Here is a 21,278-nt window from a genome sequence, read left to right as displayed (position 1 = left end):
AAATTATTCTAGGTGGTAGATCACACAGACTTCTATAGAAGTTGGATGCATAATTTGTTATGTATGCCTTTGAGGAATTCTCTCTTGATCACTGGTCGTCCCTTTAGGAGCGGACTCAGCTAGCTACCCAGGGTATCTAAAATACATGTCATAATAAACCCTCAGATTAGTCTCAGTTGTTTCTACGTTTTGTGCCTTGTGTGTACCCGCAGGTCAGCTAATATCAAAACAAAAGTTATCCTGCTCACATTATTGTTGAATCTAGATTAGTTCATATTACTTGTCCAATCTAGATTTTTTCACGTTAACTTGTTGAATTGCGTATCATGAATGAATTTGATGCATATGTTAGCTTTATTCACGATACTAGTGATTGAGTCTCTTGTGTTAATTAATTGTTTATCTGTGTTAATTAACTGTTTAGCTTGTGATAGTTAATTCCTTATTTGCTTGTATAATCAACTGCTCATGCTAGTTGTAGTTTATTACTTGTTAAAATCGCTTAACATATTAGAATAACATGCACTGCTTTAATTTTTTATCTATATTGTCTTGTGTATCTACTAGTTTTTCACGAAACTGACTCATTTTATGGGTACAAGTGATGATTAGGTTTACGAGACGGACGATGACGTGATTGCAAGATGGCTTCAAGTTCTTACTATTTCTGATGCCGTTCTGCGTTCAGGATACATTTCGAAGTTTTGCATTAGGGTTTCCTCAGGAAATTTCATTTTTTATATAAATTCGTTATTTTCTTTTAATGCATATGGTTTTTTGAATGTTTTACGAGGATTCAATTTAATGTGAAATTAAGGTTTTTACGCTAACGTGCCCAAGGTTGTCGACTTGTCTATTTTCTTTTCGAAAAATCTTTTCAATTGATTTACTAAAACAAACACTGAAAAATAAAAGATTTTCTAGCCTCTTTCAAATATTTTGAAAGATTTACAAGTTCGAAATTTTGGGGCGTTACATTCGGACTTGGGAGATAGTAAAAATATCACCTGATAATAATGTAGTTGGCTCAAAATGGGTATATAAAATAAAGCATTGAGAGATACAAAGCTAGATTGGTAGCAAAAGGATTCAGCAGGAGTACGAACATGATTATAACGAGATTTTTAGCCATGTGGTTAAGATAGGGACCATTCACATTATCCTGTCCTTAGCCGTTGATCATGGATGAAAATTGAGTCAATTGGATGTTAAAAATCCCTTTTTGCATGGGCATCTCAAGGAAAAGGTCTATATCGAGCAACCAGCAAAATATAGTGAGAATAATACGAAAACTCATGTTTGTTGGTTAAAAAGAGTTATTTATGGGTTGAAACAACCTTTAAGATCTTGGTTTGAAAGTTTTTCCTTTACAATTCAAGGTTATGGTTTTCTTCGTTCTCCGCTGGATCACTCTCTTTATCTACAAGGGTAACAATTTTGTCACTTATTTATGTTGATGACATAATTATTATCAGCAATTGTGATAAACATATTAAAGAGGTGAAAGAGTTTTTTAATAAACAGTTTAAGATGGACCTTGGATTGTTGAGGTATTTCCTTGGAATCGAGGTTGATCGAAAGGATGATTCCCTTATTCTTACACAACATAAATACACTATGGATCTCCTTAATAAGACATGCATGCAGGAATGTAAGCCAACTGCCACTCCGGTTCCTATCTACAATAGATTGAGTGTTGAAGAGTGCGATCCGACCAAATATAGGGGTGTTGTCCGCATACTGCAATATCTCACATTTACTTGTCTGAGTTCATGGACCAACCTAGAGTGCCACACATGGAGGCTGTGAAGAGAATTCTAAGATATTTAAAGGGGATTGCAGGAGATGGTTTGATTTATAGAGAAAGAGCCACAACTGAGAATTTAATAATGGTTATGGCATATTCCGATGCCGACTGGGTTGGTGATCCTGATGAAAGGCAATCCATGTCTGGGTACTATGTTTTTATTGGGGAAAATCTTGTCTCTTAAAGTAGTCGAAAGCAGAAAGTTGTAGCAGATCCAGTACAGAAGCAGAGTATCGTTTCATGGCTTCTGTTACTGCTGAATTGACTTGGATCATAGACCTGTTATATGATTTTGGGAAAACTGTACCTAAATCCCTACTACTATGTGACAATCAAGGGGCTATCAATATCTCGTTAAATCCTATTCATCATGGAAAAACAAAGCATATTGAAACTGATCAACACTTCATCAGACAAAAAATTAAAGATGACGAGATAGAGACCAGATATGTGCAGACTGAAAAACATGTATCTGATTTGTTTACCAAGGGCCTCACGAAGCGAAGATTTTGGTATTTGAGAGGCAAGTTGTCCATGGTCAATAACCACGATCAACTTGAGGGAGGCTATTAACGTGACTCGGGTGTGGGTTTGGATCGACCCATTATTGTGATGTATATTGTTATTTTGTATATTGTCTTAAGTACCCTTCATTAAATCCTTTTGTATCATATGTAATCAGGGGTATTTTGGGGATGTATTTTATTTTAGCAGTTTCAATTCTAAAAGAGACCAAGAGGCACGATTTTCCCAATTCTGAGAATCATGTGATTACATTCCCAAAATCTTCTTGTCTTCTTTCTCTTTGCAGGTCTCTCAGGAACCCTAATCTATCAAATATGTCTGGTAATCTATGTTAACTTGTTTTGGCAGTTGTAGAATATCATCTATAGTATTTAATCCTTGTTAAAAAACAAGCTAACCAATAATGATGATGAATAAGTGTGATATCTGTGTACCATATTGCACATGTAGATTAATGTCATTAATATTGTGTACCCCCTCTTGTAAAGGATCACTAGGATGTATGTATCAGCTTTTTTATTGAATTGGGTTATTTCATTCCGGTTTTAAAATTTTCTACGTACAGACATGGTGCACTGGACAGGATTTTCATAGTTAGACAGTTGAATGGGAGTAGTGCTAGTTGGGTTTGACTGTCAGAATTTTAACATCTTGAACCTTTTATTTCACTGATATGAAAAGCAATAAAGGACTGCCACATTTTCAAATTCCCTCTTTTCTCATTACTAGGCCTGAAGGCATTTCTTTGTTCAAGTGCATCCATGTTTTCTCCTTTTTCTCCATTTTCACAAATGTATATGTTATATTAGGTGAGCTAATTACTTGCTGAAAGGTATGGTCAACTGAGAGTTCCATGTTTCCAAAGAACTGTACGGCTGTATGCTCTTACTGACCATATTGAATGAATGCTGCTAGCTCTAGATGCAGAATAGTTGACAATATAGCCCACTGGGTTCCTACTAAATTATAAAAGCTTGTGGGGAGATTTGTCAAATTGCAGATGAGTCATAATGGTGGCATAAGATGATTATCATTATGTGAAATAACATGTATTGGTACAAAGAAAAAATGGATATATTTTTCTCTAGTTCTGAGTAGGAATATCACGTACGGATTATAGTCACAAATATCGGCATATTTTTTAAATTATCGTGATTTTATTGTTAGATTCTCAAAGGCTGATATAATGCCGAGAAAATACAATATAAAAACAGTTTTTTGTTTTTTATATTATTTATACTTTTATGCATTTTTTTTATATATGTTTTATGTATTTTATGTGTGCTGACATTTTCCCAAGATTTTTCCAAGAAAAACAAAATTAAAATATCGTGATATTTTCCTGAGAACGAGATTTGTGATTATAATGTCAATTTGAATTGGTCATCTAACTGACGTGAAACTGTTTGGTTGGATCTGATTGAGGCTTTTGAAAGCCAGAATTAATAATTTTATGAAGTATATTATTCTGTCTTATGTTTTTGCATATAAGTTTAATTCTAATAAGGCTTGGTTCTGTTATCTGCCATTTGGTCTGAATGAGGCTGCACAGGATAACAGATCAGATTGGTTGTGCATACATGATAAGGCCTGAGTCCTGACCCATTCAGCTTCCTAGTTCTAACAGCTGTTATGTGTTCATGCATCCTTTGCCAAAATCTAAGCACCTATGTGTGTCAATTTTTCTTTATTGGGCTTATTTTGGTTTATTGCCTTTTAAACACATTGGTTCATCATTTATGGCTAGCTATACGAATGAATCATTCGTTGCATGTCTTAGATATTCTCTTTGCACAGGAAGAGGTCATGCTTAAGATACAAGGCCAAGGGTTTATGATGCATCATCTTAGTAGCTTTTGATACTGAAATTTTATATGGATGTCATTTGGTTTGTGATTCCCTGTAAGTAGGACCTGCTTCATTCTTCATGAGCTGCATTGTTGTCTTTCCTCAACATTCAATATGATGATGTCCTCATTTAATAAAAAAAACATTCAGTGTACTTGTTTTGTATGAACTGGCTTATCGATCTGATTATCAGAACCAAGTTATTCTTCTGCTATTCTCCTACTAAAACAGTACCTATTTCTACCCTTTTTCTGTATGGATTTGTTCTTGTGCATGCATCTGTTTATGTGACTGTTATATGGGTGCATACTTGCACACGGTTTCTGTTGAATATTAGGCATCTTTTTAACATTTTACTGCATAGCACTCTGAAAACTTGTTTTTGCCATTTTTGCTTCCGTTTTATGCTTTTCATGGATTATCCTGGTTTGGTTGTTACTCAATGTCTTCTATATGATGACTACTCTTCATAGTTTGCTTGTTACCAATATTTTTTTCCCAGGTTTGAACAATTTTTAACTCTAAATTCATTTGTGTGGCAGAGAATTTTTAAGGTTGAAAGTCTTCAAGACACGGCACAAGATGATTTCAGAAAGCTCGCTTCAGCAATTTATCTGCAAGTCAGTACAATAAGTCAAGCCCTTATATTTGTGACACGTTCTAGGAGTTGGTCTTTTGTTGAGCGCCCTGGATTGTTGCTCGTGGGTGCCTTTGCAGTTGCTCAGCTGGTGGGTCTTGTTAATTCTTTTCTCTAGGTTCTTTACTATGAGTCTCAAACTGCAGAACCTTAATCGTTAAATGTACCATTTTGCAGGTTGCTACCTTGATTGCAGTATATGCAAACTGGGGTTTTGCAGCCATTGAAGGAATTGGATGGGGTTGGGCAGGTGTTGTGTGGCTATATAACATCATCTTCTACTTCCCTCTTGATTTTATCAAGTTCATGATACGTTATGCTTTAAGCGGGAGGGCCTGGGATCTTGTTCTTGAGCAGAGGGTACACATTCTTTAACATGGTCCCTGTTGATTATTTTTTAGTTGTGTGGACGGTATCCAACTTTTAGCATATAAAATTGTACCCTACAGATTGCTTTCACAAGGCAGAAGGACTTTGGGAAGGAGGCAAGGGAACTCAAGTGGGCACATGCTCAGAGAACTCTGCATGGATTGCAGCCACCTGACACCAAGATGTTCAATGACAGGACCAGTTTCACAGACCTCAATCAGATGGCTGAAGAAGCAAAACGACGAGCTGAGATTGCAAGGTTGGTCTTCCATTTAATTGTCAAGCAATAATCTGTTCGACTATAAGAACGGGCAGCCTTAAGAAGTTCTGGACAAACTAATTCATTACTTTTGTATTTCATGCTAACTTAAAATTTGTGGCCACTAGCTACCAGTCAAGAACTGAAAAGAAGTAAAAGCCCGTCCTAAACATGTTTTTAAAATTTTTAATTTCATGGAAAGAGCACTAATCAATTTTTGTTAGTTTTCTTTTTTCTCCTATTTTACATTTTGTATCTGCGAAGAATATTAAAAAATAATTTTAACAGATAAAGTCCTCTAGTGGTGAACTCTCTTAAACGATTAGCCATTTTGAAGATGATCTGGAACTGAACTTTTGATGAATGAACAATGCAATATTTTGAAAAGAAGTTTTCTGATCTGGTCACAAAAGTTTACTGACTTGAGTCATTGTACATGTTTTGGTGGATTTTTAAGGGCCTATTTTCTTGCATGTATGCCAAGACTATTACTTGTTGCAAGGTATATTATTTTTCAATTTATGTTTTTTTGTATTTTGCTATCCTGGTTCCAAGTAGACCCAGTTACATTGAATGGTACCTTACATGAGCAATGAACATGCTGCTAGAGGTCTAGCAGTTGTTTCACTAGATTTTGGCATTAAAACAAGGGATGTATCAGTCATGTTTTGATATTTCTGCATTATCTTGCATAGAGATTTATCTCATTCTGTAAATGATGTTTTGTGTTTGTGGTTGTTTTATTTTTAGTCAGAGAGAGAGAGAGAGAGAGAGAGAGAGAGAGAGAGAGAGAGAGAGAGAGAGAGACTTTGTTGAGTTGGGGACTAAGGGGAATTACTGCTGCTTTTTTCCTCGACTTTTATGCAGGTTGAGAGAACTAACCACTCTGAAGGGGCATGTGGAGTCTGTGGTAAGATTAAAGGGCCTGGACATTGACACAATTCAGCAAGCTTACACTGTCTAAGTGGAAATCATGCCCATGCTGCTTGCCCTTCTAGAGGTCTCGACCCTTTATTGATTAGCTTGTAATTCTTCTAGACTGCTATGTATGTCATATAAAATATATTTTTATATGATCAGGTTGTAACTAGATGCATTTATGCTTATATATTTTTTTCACTCTGCTTAGTTCAAGGATGAGGTCTGTACCTTTTTTATTTTGTCAAGGGCATGGGGGTGGCTGCCAGCCTTTTCACTCCGAATCTGCCTCCTGCCCTGCCCCACAAGTGGGGATTGTTGAGGAACAGAGCATGTGGTGTACTTGCCTTCTATTATCTACTCATATTGATACATTATGGCCTCTTCTGTGTTTTTACTATTTTTTTGCCTTTTTGTTTGGTTTTGCTACTTTTGTTTAATGGATGTCTTTTTTTATCTGAGACTGGAGGAGATCTTGGCTTTTATTATGAAGGTGGCATGTGGGGTCCTCCCATACCCACTTGTGTATGTTTGGTTGGACCAGATAGTTTGGGCATTTATAGTTCAGAGTATTGATGACGCTTGGTTGGTGGTACAAGGGATAAATATGGGCAAGCTTGTGCCACTCCATTATTGTGTTGTGTTTGCGCTTTGTGGTGCTAAGCTGCTGCATGGCAAAAAAGGACACAGGACACATCATTTTTGTGAAAAATTCCCATTGAGAATGGTATATAGGACACGACACGAGAATGGAATTGAAGTATCCCTGTGAAAGCTGTTTACACTAAAATGACAGCATGACATACCCCTTGGCCACAGCTGCGCATGGTTTGCCTGATAAGCCTGCTGAGGGTTCTCTATGCCATTTCCCATCCGTTTTCTCTTGATCCGTTACATCAATTTATGTTTGGTAGTTGAGGAGGGAAAGTGTTTTGTCTCACAATTATTACCAACTTTAGAAAGTTTGGTAATTCAATGATATCCAAATCGCGGTTGAAAACATCAAAAAGATGTAGGTAATTTAGGGTTTCTCTTGCACTAGGGTTTCACTCATTTAGTATGTCTGACTCATGAACTCCACCAAATTGTCTAGGCGTCACGAGTGTGCGAGGTTGAAGCTAAAGTGTATTTTCTGGTGGATAAGGGGGACTTGGGGTTTAAGCCCCAAGGGGTTTGGCATTGTTGTAGGGGGCTTTGGCTGCTAGGCGGGTGGTCAGGGTTTCATTCTCACGGTCATCACCTCTTGCAAATAAGGGGCAAGGGCATTATGTCGCTTGCTCGTGCCAAAGCATGGTGACTCCTTAGGGACAAGGGCTGCACGGTGGGTTTAAACCGTTGGGAAGTTGACCGTAAGTACAGCAGGCTTAGCCAGCATGACTAGGTCTCCGATCTTTTTTCCCGTTTTTCATGAAAATAAAAATAAATGGCGGACTTGGTGTTTCACGTCAATGGCATCGTGGTTATCCAAAAAAAAAGAATTTGTTATTCTTTTGATAGTTTTGCCAAACCCAAACACGCTTAAGAGGCGGGTTGTATCAGGTTTTGCCACCCCTAGGTATAAATAACTTACAATTCTTTCATTTATGTTTTATTTCTTAAATGATGCATGTCATACTTCACTATATGCACAATATATTTTTGTTTCTTGATCACAATACTTTGCGGGTACTACGCAAACAATATTTGAATTAGAGGTTCGACCCATGGAGTATATTTAATCAAACGTTAACTTATCACCCTGGTCTTGCTTATCTTTTCCGATTTTAGGTGAGGGATGATTATGTTTAGAGAGAGATCACACCACCCCTAACTTGATATATCAGAATTTTTTTCAATTAAAACAATCTCACTATCACCCTGCATCATCGGTGGTAGCTATCCACTATCTTCATGGTTGAGGAAGCAACTTTTCGTGCTTAACAATATCTCACAAAAATAGAAGTATAAATTACCCTATTATTATAAGTCCACAAGAGAATTATTATGCACACATTTTATTATTAATTCTCTTGACATACATGCTTAAACAATAATTAATCAATTACATATTCAATAGCCTTCAAAGGGCATAAGCACATATGATTTCAAATTAATCCATCATAACCATTATGCTTAACTTGTTCATCTTTCTAGAGATTTATGGTATTTTAGAAATAAGTTTATGTTAGATTACCTGGTCTTCAACCTTTGCACCCTCACAGAGATTGTCCTAGCCAGATTACTTGGTCTTGTGCTTGCACAGTCTCACAGAGATTGTCCTAGCTGGATTACCTGGTCTTGGATTCACATATCATTACATAGATCGTCTTCTTAAAAACAATTCCTCAATGATTTATCTGATCTTGGAAATTTACATGCTTAAATGTAATTAATCACTTACAAGATCAATGGCCTCTACCAGGCAAAGGCACATATGATTTTGCATTAACCCATCATATCGTTCTCAGCCACCCATTTGGGGCACTCACACATATCGGTCCATTTGATCATGCATAAGATCAGAAGCCACTCATCTGGGCTCAAGCCATTATAAATAACAATTGCATAACATGCTTTTTATCATGGACATTATGCAATACATACATATATCATTCAATATGCATTTCATCATTCAATCATGTCATAAGCATAAACATCATACTAACATGCATCATAAGTCTAGATTGTACTCATGAATAAATTTTTTTGTTTTTTATTCATACATAGGCTTGAAATTATATAAACATTATGAAACATGCATATTAAAAAATCCTATATATATATATGTGTGTGTGTGTGTGTGTGTGTGTGTGTGTGTGTGTGTGTGGATATGTAATATCGTGTATTTTCGTACTTAGTTATTTTATGAGATTTTTGAAAATTTAGCCAAGTCTGAGAGAAAAATGGTTTAAGGCTCAATTTTTATACTAATGTCTTTGAGTCTGGGCTTGGCCCAGGTCCCATCGACATGGTCATAATGAGCCAATCGAGGCGTGAGAAATTTTTTTATTTTTTACCTTTAAATTTAAGCAAATTTTAGGTTATTTTCAGGCAAAATTTTGAATTTGATATTCGTGTAATATGTCGTTGGATGCGTCTCGAGATTCTGAGAGCAACAATATTTTATTTTTCTTGATTCGAGCTATAGTTGGCCCAAAAATCATGTTTTTTCAAAAATTGAGCAGTTTGTCGAACTGAATCCAATTTTGGATTAGATTGAATCGAATAGATTTGATCCAAATTAATATGGATCTGGACTCTAACCAAGAGCCATATTAATTTGGATTTGGTCCAGTCCAAAATCTATTTGAGATTTTGGAATTAGATTTGGATCTTGGATCCAGATCCAAATCCAAGCCTAATGTTTTCTAGCTTTAAATTCAATGAAAAGTTGTAATTTGGAGTTTAATAAGGTTAAGAAGCCTTCTGGGTTAATTTGGCTATTTTTTGAAGCATTTAGATAATTTTTAATTAATTAATATTCAATATTTAATTAATTATATTATATTATATTATATTAATTCCAAATTTTATTCTAGGGTTGAGTAGGGCTTCTTAAAAGAGTCATTATTCTTACCTAAGAGATACTTTTAAAAGAGTTGTAAAGTTTTAAAAGAGAAAAAATACCAAATATGGAAAAGTCAACTTTTGAAGAGTTTCAAAAAAATTGAAAATAAGGGAGAGTTTCAATTTTGGAAACTCCCTTCTCCAACCCCCATCTAAAGAGGGCTGGAGAAGGGGGGCGGGCATCACCCCCTCTCACTCTCTTTATATAAAAAAAAAGAAAGAAGGGAAAGAGAAAGAAATGGGAAAGAGGAGAGAGAGGGAAAGAGAAGGAGAGGAAGAAGAAGAATGAGGACCCTCTTCTCCAACCATCCAGCCCCTTTTACACCATTGCTCTTCATTATTTTTCATTTTTTACAAAGGTACGAGTCTCCACTTTTGAATCGAAGTGAGAAATCGAATGCCGATTCTCACTTCGATTTAGATGTAAATCCATGAAAAAAATGGGTAGATCTATGTCTACTCTATAATACATGAAAGATGATCTATGGATCATCTTCCATGGGTTCGTTTTCGATTTCATTCACTTTTTTTAAAATGAATTTCTGTAGATGTATTTTTTGTGGTAAAACAGAATTTTATTCATGATAATGGTAGATTTATAAGTGATGTTCCATGAAAAAAGATGTATAGGTATGTCATGAAATAATTCATAATCGATTTTATGATCATGATACAAATACATATTTCATGGTGAGTTAATGTTTCATGAAAGACGTCCTAACCATGAGCACTTGATGTGTTTTCTTTTGTGAGCATACCTTCATATAGTTATAGCTAAGTAAGCATACTCGAGCCATGAAGTTTGTAAGTGCATATATGCATAAACATGCATACTGTTATGATACTTCCTATGCCTATAAGTACACCCAATATGTGCATTTACACTTGTTTTCTGGTATATGACCTTGTTACTTATGCCCTTATTGTCCAGCTGAGCAAGACTCGTCCGGACAGATCCGGCTCAGCATGCCTAATGCACGCTAGGCCTGGTTTTGACAGGCCTGACATGGCTAACAGGGCCCAACCGAGTGGTACTCGGCTAGGCAGCAGTCTGAAAAAAAAAAGTATTAAAACAATTACAGTGCTGGGTTGATTGGCAGCCAGCCGAGGGGCACTCAGCTGACTGGTAGGCCCTGATAAGACCTCCCACGCAGGCCCGGGCTAGAGGCTTGTGCATCGGCTGTCAAGCCGGGGATGGCTTGTCAGCTCTGTGTGCTTGACTGGGCCTGTCAGGCCCAGTCTAGCCACTTGAGTGGACTAGGGCAGGCTGGGTCCTGCGAGGAAAAGTCCAGCCGAGTAGCTGGACTGGTAGGAGGGCCTGTCCAGGCCACCCAGCCGACTCAACTCAGTTGGGTTGAATCCGAGCTCAATGCAGGTCTTTTTTCAATATATATATATATATATATATATATATATATGTGTGTGTGTGTGTGTGTGTGTGTGTGTGTGTGTGTGTAAAAGAAACATTACTTGAAAGAAAAGGTTGCTAAGACAAAAATTTAGTCATGGGACAGGCGGGTGGCCTAATTGGGTTTGATAAGCCAACTTTAAAAATTTTGTCTTTAACAGTTGGTGTTATGCAAACCTGAAAATTTTATATTTTGCATGCATGTTAAATTTGCAAGTTTTTTGGTATAATGGACACACCTGTGATGCTATTATGTGTCCAGATCTTTGCTTGAGAAACATGATGATTTATACTGGATCAACCTTACAATTTAACCCTTATGCATGCTAATAACGGAATGTTTCACATGCTCAGTTGACACACCTTGCTTGCTTCGGCTTTACATGCATATTGGTTATCACATGCATACATAAAACTTCAATTTTTGGAATGCTGACAGTGTGATTTAATCCCGAGAGTTGAGTCAAACAAGTAAACAGATTTTTTTCCTGATCTTGTTATGAAAGCATGCACTTTAATTTTTATCTATATGATGAGCATAATCTTTCATGTGCCTTGGTGGGATGTGACATGCCTATGTATTATGTTAAGTGCAAAGTTTGTGCATAGTTCATGAGCATACATGATATTCATATAAGCATATATGTATGGAGCTGCGTGGGTGTTCACATGTTTGATTAATAAGCAAACATGCAATTGACTTGAATATATGCATTAAATGAAAGTGTGCACTTGTCCCTATCATATGAATTGAATATAAATATGCTTCTAAATGTCCTTGTTTCATGTGCATAGTTGAAATTTGCATATATGAATGTGCATTTAGAGGACATATGATTTGTTTCATGAATGGCATATTGTTATAGTTTGTGCATATGGTGCATCGGTGATCAAAATGAATCATCGTAGACTTGGTGAGCCTCGAGCCTTGGTTTTGCTCCTCTTTTACTTATTTTAAATGCATCACAAAAATCATATTAATGTTCTTGCATTGTTCTATGCTTTTTCGCGGGCAGTAGTCCTCTGATCTTTCTCGTAGGAGAACATGCGAGCTTGTACCTTTGTTTGCATGCTGATTTGCAAATAAAAAATTTGATTATTAATAATATATAAAGATAAAATGAACAGTGTAATATACGTTCTGAGATCTTCCGTCGTAAGAATGAGAATCTTAAAGTTTCGGTTTTGGGGGAACACGAGGATACAAAAACTCCATGTGCATTGTTGATTTACCGCTGAACCCGATATTGAGGTTTCTTCTCCTGGCCACAGTTTTAGAGAAAGTCTGTCACTTTGTCTAGGGGTGGTGTGTAGATACAACTGTTGTTTTGGTATACCAAGAAAGTGGCACTTGTGGCTGGGTGATCCCTGGTGTTCCCGACATTAGATGGGTGATCTAATGTTCCGAAGGCTGTTTCGGTCGAGGGTTAAGTTTGGAACCCAGTAATAAAATACAAATTTTGTGTTATGCTACCCTGGGAACCTAACTTGACCTCAGAGATTTTACCCTTTTGGTATATCCGTGGGCAACGGTAATTAAAAGAGAAACTTAAATTGTGTGCATTTAATAGGAACATGTATATAAAAAAAATTCTAATAAGAGGTAATAATTTACTCATACATTGCACTGAAGCCATGTATATTTCTAATATGCATTAGATCATGCATGTTTACATGTTCTCTTAACTGTTAAAGGTTGGTGAATGCATAATGTTGTTCCCTAATGCATGTTAAATGATTGTATTGCTTAAATTGTGATCCATATTATCTATTAAATGTTTCCTCATACTTAATAATTGTCTCTATTGAATGAATGCTTAATCGAATTATAAATTTGTCATAATGACATACCTCTAAGTTATTGCATGAATCATATCTGTATTTTTTATGCTCATTTATTGCATTAGAGGGATTCATACATAGAATTCTTTAGATTTTTGACACCCCTACTTCTGTAATTTTTGAAGCCGAAAGAGATTAGTGAAGTGATTCACAGAGCTACGAGTGTTACACGTTTGTTAGACAGATTCACAGATGAACAACGTGGCTCTGTTTTTCTTTATTTTTTCCTTACATTTAATTGTCTATGCACTCTGATTTCTAATGCAATTGTCTCATGACTTTTATTTCTTAATTAATAAAATTTTGTTTATTATGGTTTAGATAATAAGTATAAGATCCTTTGTAGTTGGTTGAGTTATCTAATGGTGAGTGAAACTGTTAAGGCCCCGGGTCTTTGGAAATATTTTCGCAATGGTTCTTTGGAAAAAAAAAATTGCATTTTCAAGGGGTATGAGTTGGGGTCGTTACAGGATATATATGAATATATGTATATAGAGATACGTAAGATTGAATAGTTAATGACACGGCAAGATAAAAATGATATATATGTATATATATTTATATTTATATGTGTATGTATGGCTATATATATATATATATATATATTTATATGTGTATGTATGGCTATATATATATATATATATATATTAGACACCATGAAACTGGACAGATTTGACTACTACTTTCAATCAACAATTTCAACACAATGAAACCTCAAATCCAAACACCAACTCAGATCTTATTCACACTCTTGATATACTTATGCATTGGGCAAAAAAAAAAACGAAAAAGATAACAAAACTCACTATATTCAAGTATGGAATAAAGGAAATTGAAACTAGGGAATTTCCTATTTTGAAGCATGAAAGCGAGAAATAATCCTCAACACTCAATGGATGTTGCGAGATCATATCAGAACAGATTCGTACATTAATTACACCGCTAACATCAGTCACAGTTTTAGTCTAAAATTCAGCTCACTAATCAGTTAACGAACTAGATAGACGAAACATGCAAGAACTATATAGTCGACAATAGCAATTGGCAATTTTTAACACATTAAAATATTATGATTCAATTGCAATTCTAGATCAGATTCTTGTACTACTCAAACCTTAATTTTCAGTAGTTAACTCAGTCCACAATCAGTTCATATGCCAGAATAATCAAAACTAGCAATCGAACTACACGATTCTCTCACTAACAAGGAAATCGGCTAGCATGTAACAACACAACCAACGGCCCGTGTCTGACATAGGATCAGACCAGACTCGAACTCAAGTGTTTTCAGATTTGGGATATGCTCACAACAGAGTTCTAACAGTCTATAACTGAGCTGCAATCAAATCAGAACATTCATATGCGTTTTGGAATGTATATATGTTCCATAAAGCAAAACCGCATGAAGCAAGCACCATGGATCGGATCCGGGTCAAGTCTGAAACGGATCAGACTTGAAGCGAACACAAGAAAAATCCACAAGCCGAGCACTTTGATAGGATTCAAACCACACAAGAAAAATCCACCAAAAATTCAAGTTAGTGAAAATCGGCTTCCAAAGCTTGGAAAATCGAAAGCGAAACCTAGACGAATGTTCATTCAATCTCAAAGGAAACTGATACAAACCTAGACCCACATCTTATGGTCTGAATCAGATCCTCAAACTCAAATTTCAATCGAGTTACAGATCTGGAACTAATTAGCTACGAATTGATGCTTTCAAAGCTCATGATTTTTTTTAAAAAAATGGGGGCTTTTGCAATTTTTTTCAAAGAGTTTAATTCCAATTCTTTTCCCAACGTTCCCAAATTGATTCCTCAAGTGTATGAACCCTCCACGGTTCAGCAAGCACACACAAAATGGAGATGAAGTTGATATATCAAAAAAATCCTAGATTAATACAAGTTCTAGGAGTTCAAACCAATGGTTTCACGACTCCTTCAAGGTTTAGTCCTCCACAAGGTCTGAACAACAACAATAATGATGGTTCAGCAAGGTGGGGCATCTTCTCTAAGGATGGCGCCTCACAAGTTGACAATGCACAAGACGAAGTAGCAAGAGGCTTGGTTGACCTCCATGGTTCACTCTAAGCGTCATGTCCCCTCTAACTCTCACACAAGCTCACAATGGTCCAGACTTCACAGCCACAAAGTCCACACGACTCACATTCAACCCTTATACTCACTCTCACCGTGTTCCCTCACCCACAAGTTCACTCACCTCCACTCACGTTTTCAACCCACAAGGTTCAAACCCTCCAAACCTCAAAATAGATAGAAGTCCCTCAACTTTTGTAGATGAAGAAATTTTATATGGAGGAGTCAAAGTTGCATGGCCTCTCATTAGCCACCAAGGAGGCCACCTTTTGAATGACTTTGCCCCCATTCTCTTCTTGGTTGGCCAATGATGAGCCATGCTCAAAAGAAGAATGAGATAAGTTGAACGGCACCTTCTCTCAAACCCAATAAGGCTTGAGGAGAGGTCTAGTCATGGTTGGCTAGGTGGTCACCTCCCTCAATACCCCATCAAAATAAACCACTTGTTATGTAGGGCTCGTTCAAGTAAATGAATTTTGATAGGGATCTTAAAAAAATAAAAATTTATTCTACAGACTCACTACACCTTCTAATACCACAAAACGAATCTTACAAGGTACTATAACTATCCAGATCCGTAAGATCTAACTCTTACAAAAAATAAAAATATATAAACATTGTTTTAGATTTCAAAATTCAAAAGATAAGAACTAAATATAAAAATAAATTTTCTAAGACATATAATACAAAATTCTCAAAAAAATATTATAAGCAAAATTATTAAAATACCCTTAAGTCCCGAATTGGCCCAAACACTACAAGAAAAACTTCAATTAGCGACAGATATTTGCGACGGATTTTTTTCGTTGCCCATTTGCGGCGGATTAGCGAGAAAAAATATCCTTCGCTAACATTCAAATTATTTGTGGAATTAGCGACGGAAAACAGTCTGTCGCGAGTTAGCGACGGATTCGCGACGGCTAAATTTCGTCTCAAACTCTGTCGCAACTGTGCAACGGAGTAGCGACAAAAAATTTATGTCGCTACTCCATCGCACAGTTGCGACAGAGTATGCGACAAAAATTGGTTGTCGCTAATCTGTCACTAAATTTCTCATAAATCTCTAATGCGAGCCCCATTTCCCTTTCTTTTTTTGTTGTTGCCCATCGAGTTCCCGCTCGCCCGCTCGTCGTCCATCAACCGCCCGCCGCCACGCGACCTCCCATCGCCCGCCCACCGCTCGTCGACCTCCCGTCCGACAATCGCAGGTGACCCCCCACCCCTCTATCTTCTTCTTCTTCTTTTCTTTTCTTTTTCCTTTCATCGACCCTTGCTGGTTGCCGGAGGGCCCACCCCCCTCTCTCTCTTTTGGGTTGCCGGAGGATCGGCAACCGCTGTCGTGCCCTCCCCTCTCTCTGTGGTTGTTGGAGAGCCCGCCCCCCTCTCTCTCTTTCGGGTTGTTGGAGGGTTGGCAACCTCTGTTGTGCCCTCCCCTCTCTCTATGGTTGTCGGGAGGTCGGCAGGAGGCCGGAGCCCCCCTGCCGCATCTCCCGCCACCCTCTCTCTCTGTGGTTGTCGGAGGGCCCGCCCCCCTTTCTCTCTTTCTTTCAGGTTGCTGGAGGGCCGACAACCCCTGTTGTGCCCTCCCCTCTCTCTCTCCGTGGTTGTCGGGAGGCCGATGGCCCCCTATTGCATCTCCCGTCTCCCTCTCTCTCTTGTTGTCAGAGAGCCCGCCCCCCTCTCTCTCTGTGGTTGACGGAGGGCCCCATCTCAGAAGGGACTGAGCCCTTCAGCTAAGCAAACCAGGCTGGGCTCAGTTCAAACCGATCTCAACTCGGTAGGGTGACTCGGGGGACAGGCACGAGTGGGGGGGGGGAGTGCTCAACACCCTCCCTCCTAGCAAATCCAGGCCAGTGTCCCCCTACCCCCTCTCTCTCTATGGTTGCCGAGAGGCCAGTGGGAGGCCAACAGTAGAATGGCAGACATGGGTCGTACCTGTGTCATTTTCTGTTCTTTAGCATGGCTACAACCTTCTAAGTCTTCACACTTTTGCAGTTTTACGCAGCATTCGCCTTTTGACTTCGCGGCCCGAGCCCCGTATTATTTACACTCGTAGACACTTGAGCGCGTTGTAACCTCACAAGGTAGGGGAAACCTGCACGAGGACTTTGAAAACTGCAAATCGGGTAAAAACCCATGGTGAGTAAGTGATGCAAGCACATCACATGTTATTTAATTTATTGGATGCAACACTTTTCTGTTCACACTCTCACGTAGTTGTGGATATCTAGGACTACTTTGATGGAGTTCGGAGATCATGTTGAGCGTGATTTTAATGTATGAGAATAGAAGTGTTCTTATTTTTAGAGTTCGGATTCCAAGCTAGTCATGGTAGTAGTTAGCGGGATATTAAAGTGTGTTTGTTGCAAGTACATGTTTGACATTGTTTTGATATGAATGATTTGAATGTATTGCAATGTTTGATGTGATTGTATCAATGCTTGCATGAAGTTACTTTCAATTTGTTTATAACTTCCATGTGAAATTGTATCATGAAAACATGCTTCAAATGATGTATCGTGTTATGAATAGTTTGCATATGAAAATATTAAGTTATCAATGCATGCATCATAGTTCTTGTGATTGTATGACATTATATATATATATATATATATATATATATATATATGTGTGTGTGTGTGTGAGAGATATCAAATCATTACATCTACCACGAATGCATGATAAATTTGATATTTTCTTCATCATAGCATTCCGCTGATTCTCTTTTAACTGGTTAGGATAATATTCGTAACATCATACGATAAAATGACTGCAAACCATGAATGGATGTACCGTAGGATAGTTGATAATGAGGTATCACTTGAATATATGGATGGTGTTGAAAGTTTTATTGAATTTACAATGGCAAGTGTCAGTATAGTGGATCCCACAAGTCAAATTAGGTGTCCCTGCAAGATTTGTAAGAACAATCGATTTATAGAACCTCATGGCATTAGACATCACCTATACAAAAAGGGTTTTGTGAGTGGTTATCAAAATTGGACGTTTCATGGTGAAGAATTTAGGAACAATTTTGACGCACGGGTGGATGTAGTGCATGATAATCCATATATGAATTTGATATTTGATGCCACAGGACCAGAACTGGGTTCTGCTATAGGTCCTAGTGATGTAACAACTGAGGTAGAAGAAGAAACACCAAACGATACAACTAGTAGATTTTATGATTTACTTAGAGATGCTGATGAGCCACTTTGGAATGGTTGCGAGAGTCACACTAACTTGTCTGTAGTTCTTCAACTACTGAATTTGAAGTCTGAGTTTAATTTGAGTCAATCATGTTTTGACCGTTTGTGCTCTATTGTGAAGAGTATGTTGCCCAAAGATGAGAAATTGCCACAAAATTTTTATCGTGCAAAGGTTATGGTCAACGCTTTAGGTATGGGGTATCAAAAGATAAAGGATTGTTCAAATCACTGCATGTTGTATTTCAAAGATCAGAAAAATAACATATCATGCCCGTCATGTGGGCATCCTCGGTTCAAGCCAAAGACAAGAGGCAATGGTAGCACGAGGTCAAAAGAAGTGTCATACAAGTCGCTCTGCTACTTTTCTCTCACCCCTAGATTACAACGATTGTATATGTCTTCGAGGACAGCTAAACACATGAGATGACATGCAAATAAAGTTCGACGTGATGAAGACAAGATCACGCATTCTGTTGACGCGAAAGCTTGGAAGCACTTTGATCGTACTCATCAGACCTTCTCAATAGAAGTGAGAAATGTTAGGCTTGGTCTATATATAGATAAATTTAATCCATTTGGGGGTAGATCAACTCTATACTCGTGTTGGCCAGTATATGTAACTTCATATCTTTCTCCAAGCTTGTGTATGAAGCGTCAAAATCTTTTCTTGTCTCTATTGATCCCTAGTCTGACCTCTCCAGGCCAAAATCTTGATGTATATTTAAGGTTATTGATTGATAAACTGAAAGTACTATGGGATGATGGTGTTCTCATATAGGATGCCCACAAAAAACAAAATTTCAATATGAAGGTTATTGTTCTATGGACAATCAGTGACTTCCCTGCATATGATATGTTATCTGGTTGAAGCACACATGGGAGGTTGGCATATCCGTACTGCATGGAGGATACAAAATCATTTAGATTGACGCATGAAAGAAAGCCGTGTTGGTTTGAGTGTCACCACCGATTTTTACCCAACGACCATCCGTTCTGATGACAAAGGAATGTGTTTTGAGCAGACATAACTGAAATGGAAGGTCTACCCACAAGATTGTCTGGCATAGAGATTTTAAGAAGATTGTGATACTTTCCATATAGACTGACAGATACTCGTAGCCTAACGCCCTTCCTTGGATTTGGGAAGGATCACAATTGGACAAAGAAATCTATATTTTGGGAACTACCATATTGGTCGACCTTATTGATACGATATAATTTGGATGTGATGCATGTGGAGAAAAATGTGTTTAATAATGTGTTCAATACAGTAATGAATGTTAAATAAAAAATTAAGGATAATCCAAAGGCCCGTATGGATTTAAAAGTAATATATAAAAGATCATAATTGGAACTTAAAAGAGTACAATGGCAAAATACTGAAACCAAAGGCAAGGTACATGCTTGAACCAGATCAAATAAAGCAGGTATGTCAATGGTTGAGACAATTGAGATTTTCAGATGGATACATCTCTAACATTGCTCAGGCTGTGAAGATAGACGAGGGACAATTATATGGGTTGAAGAGCCATGATTGTCATATCTTTATGCAACGATTGATACCCCTAGCATTCCATGATATGTTAGACAAACCTATATGGGGGGTATTATCAGAGTTGAGTAGATTTTTTAGAACATTGTACGCATCGGAAGTCGTAGTATTTGAGGTAAAGAATTTCAAGGATTCTGTCGTCACTACTATTTGTCATCTAGAGAAGATATTTCCGCCAGCATTTTTCGATGTTATGGAACATTTGATCATACATTTGTCATATGAACTAAGGGTTGGTGGTCCTGTGTAATATTGGTAGATGTACCTATTTGAAAGGTATATGTTTTCTTATATTTGTCGCTTCAATGCTATTGAAAAATTTATTGTAATTTGAGATGTATATTTTTGACAGATGCATGTTTGACCTAAAAAAAAGGTTCGGAATAAAGCAAGAGTAGAGGGCTCTATTTGTGAGGTACACACTTTAGAAGAGATTTCAAAACTTTCATCTATGTACTTTGAACCTCACATTCCAACACGTTACACATGCCCATCTCGTAATGATGATGGAGAATAATTTATTGTAGCTAACAAACTGTCGATATTCCAACCACTTGGGCAAGCCTTTGGCAGTTGCCGGTCAAGACTCTTGGAAGATCGAGAGCAATATGAGCATAAATCTATATCCTTTTTAATTGCTCAACGATTGACCCATACATCGAGTAAGTATATGTAAACATAACACAAATCTATATCATTTTATGTTCTATATATGTATACATGGTTCGGTAATATAAGTATTTGTTAAGTGCAGAGGATTTGATCTGGAGTTGTGAGAATTTTCACATCTTACTGATGCAGAAGTACAAAAAGAACGTGAAACTAAGTTTGTGGCATGGTTGAAAGAGTTGGTATAGATGATGACATAAATTGTCTTCGTGTAAACAACAATAAGTTACTTAATTGGTCATAATCACAATCATTGTTTATGTTTGTAGGTCCGCCATGGTGATGTTAAAGATCAAGAAATATGTGATTTACAAAATGGTCCGACCAAAATTGTGCAATGTTATAATGGGTACATCGTAAATGGTTATCGATTCCATCGTTAAAGGATGTGTTTGTTGAAACACATAAACGTAAGACCACGGGAGAGTTCGTATCAGAGAAGGCGAGAGTGACAATGGTATGTATTTATTGTATTAATAAATATTATAATATACAAGTTATCATAAATATTATAATTCTTAATTATTAATTCATGTTGTAATCATTATTTTATAAGAGTCATATGAGCAACAGATGGTAGAGCAATATGGAGA

At 37.2% G+C, this 21,278-nt stretch overlaps 1 protein-coding gene across 2 annotated transcripts in view; it reads left to right on the top strand.

The window, feature by feature from the left end:
- LOC149827845 (plasma membrane ATPase 1) overlaps positions 1 to 6,759 on the top strand; it is a 41,941-nt gene extending 35,182 nt beyond the window's left edge. For both annotated transcript variants that reach the window (XM_090019687.1, XM_090019688.1), the window contains 4 exons: positions 4,723 to 4,908; positions 4,995 to 5,177; positions 5,267 to 5,445; positions 6,313 to 6,759. In XM_090019687.1, coding sequence (XP_089875813.1) covers positions 4,723 to 4,908; positions 4,995 to 5,177; positions 5,267 to 5,445; positions 6,313 to 6,409 — 645 coding nt within the window. In that variant the 3' untranslated portion in view covers positions 6,410 to 6,759. The remainder of the gene's footprint in view (positions 1 to 4,722; positions 4,909 to 4,994; positions 5,178 to 5,266; positions 5,446 to 6,312) is intronic.
- The last annotated feature ends 14,519 nt before the right edge of the window (positions 6,760 to 21,278 follow it).

Source organism: Nuphar pumila, chromosome 10 (assembly GCF_984573655.1).
Source record: "Nuphar pumila chromosome 10, dmNupPumi1.hap1.1, whole genome shotgun sequence".
NCBI lineage: Eukaryota > Viridiplantae > Streptophyta > Magnoliopsida > Nymphaeales > Nymphaeaceae > Nuphar > Nuphar pumila.
The sequence above is the reverse complement of the archived record's forward strand: the minus strand, read 5'-3'. Positions and strand labels throughout refer to the sequence as shown.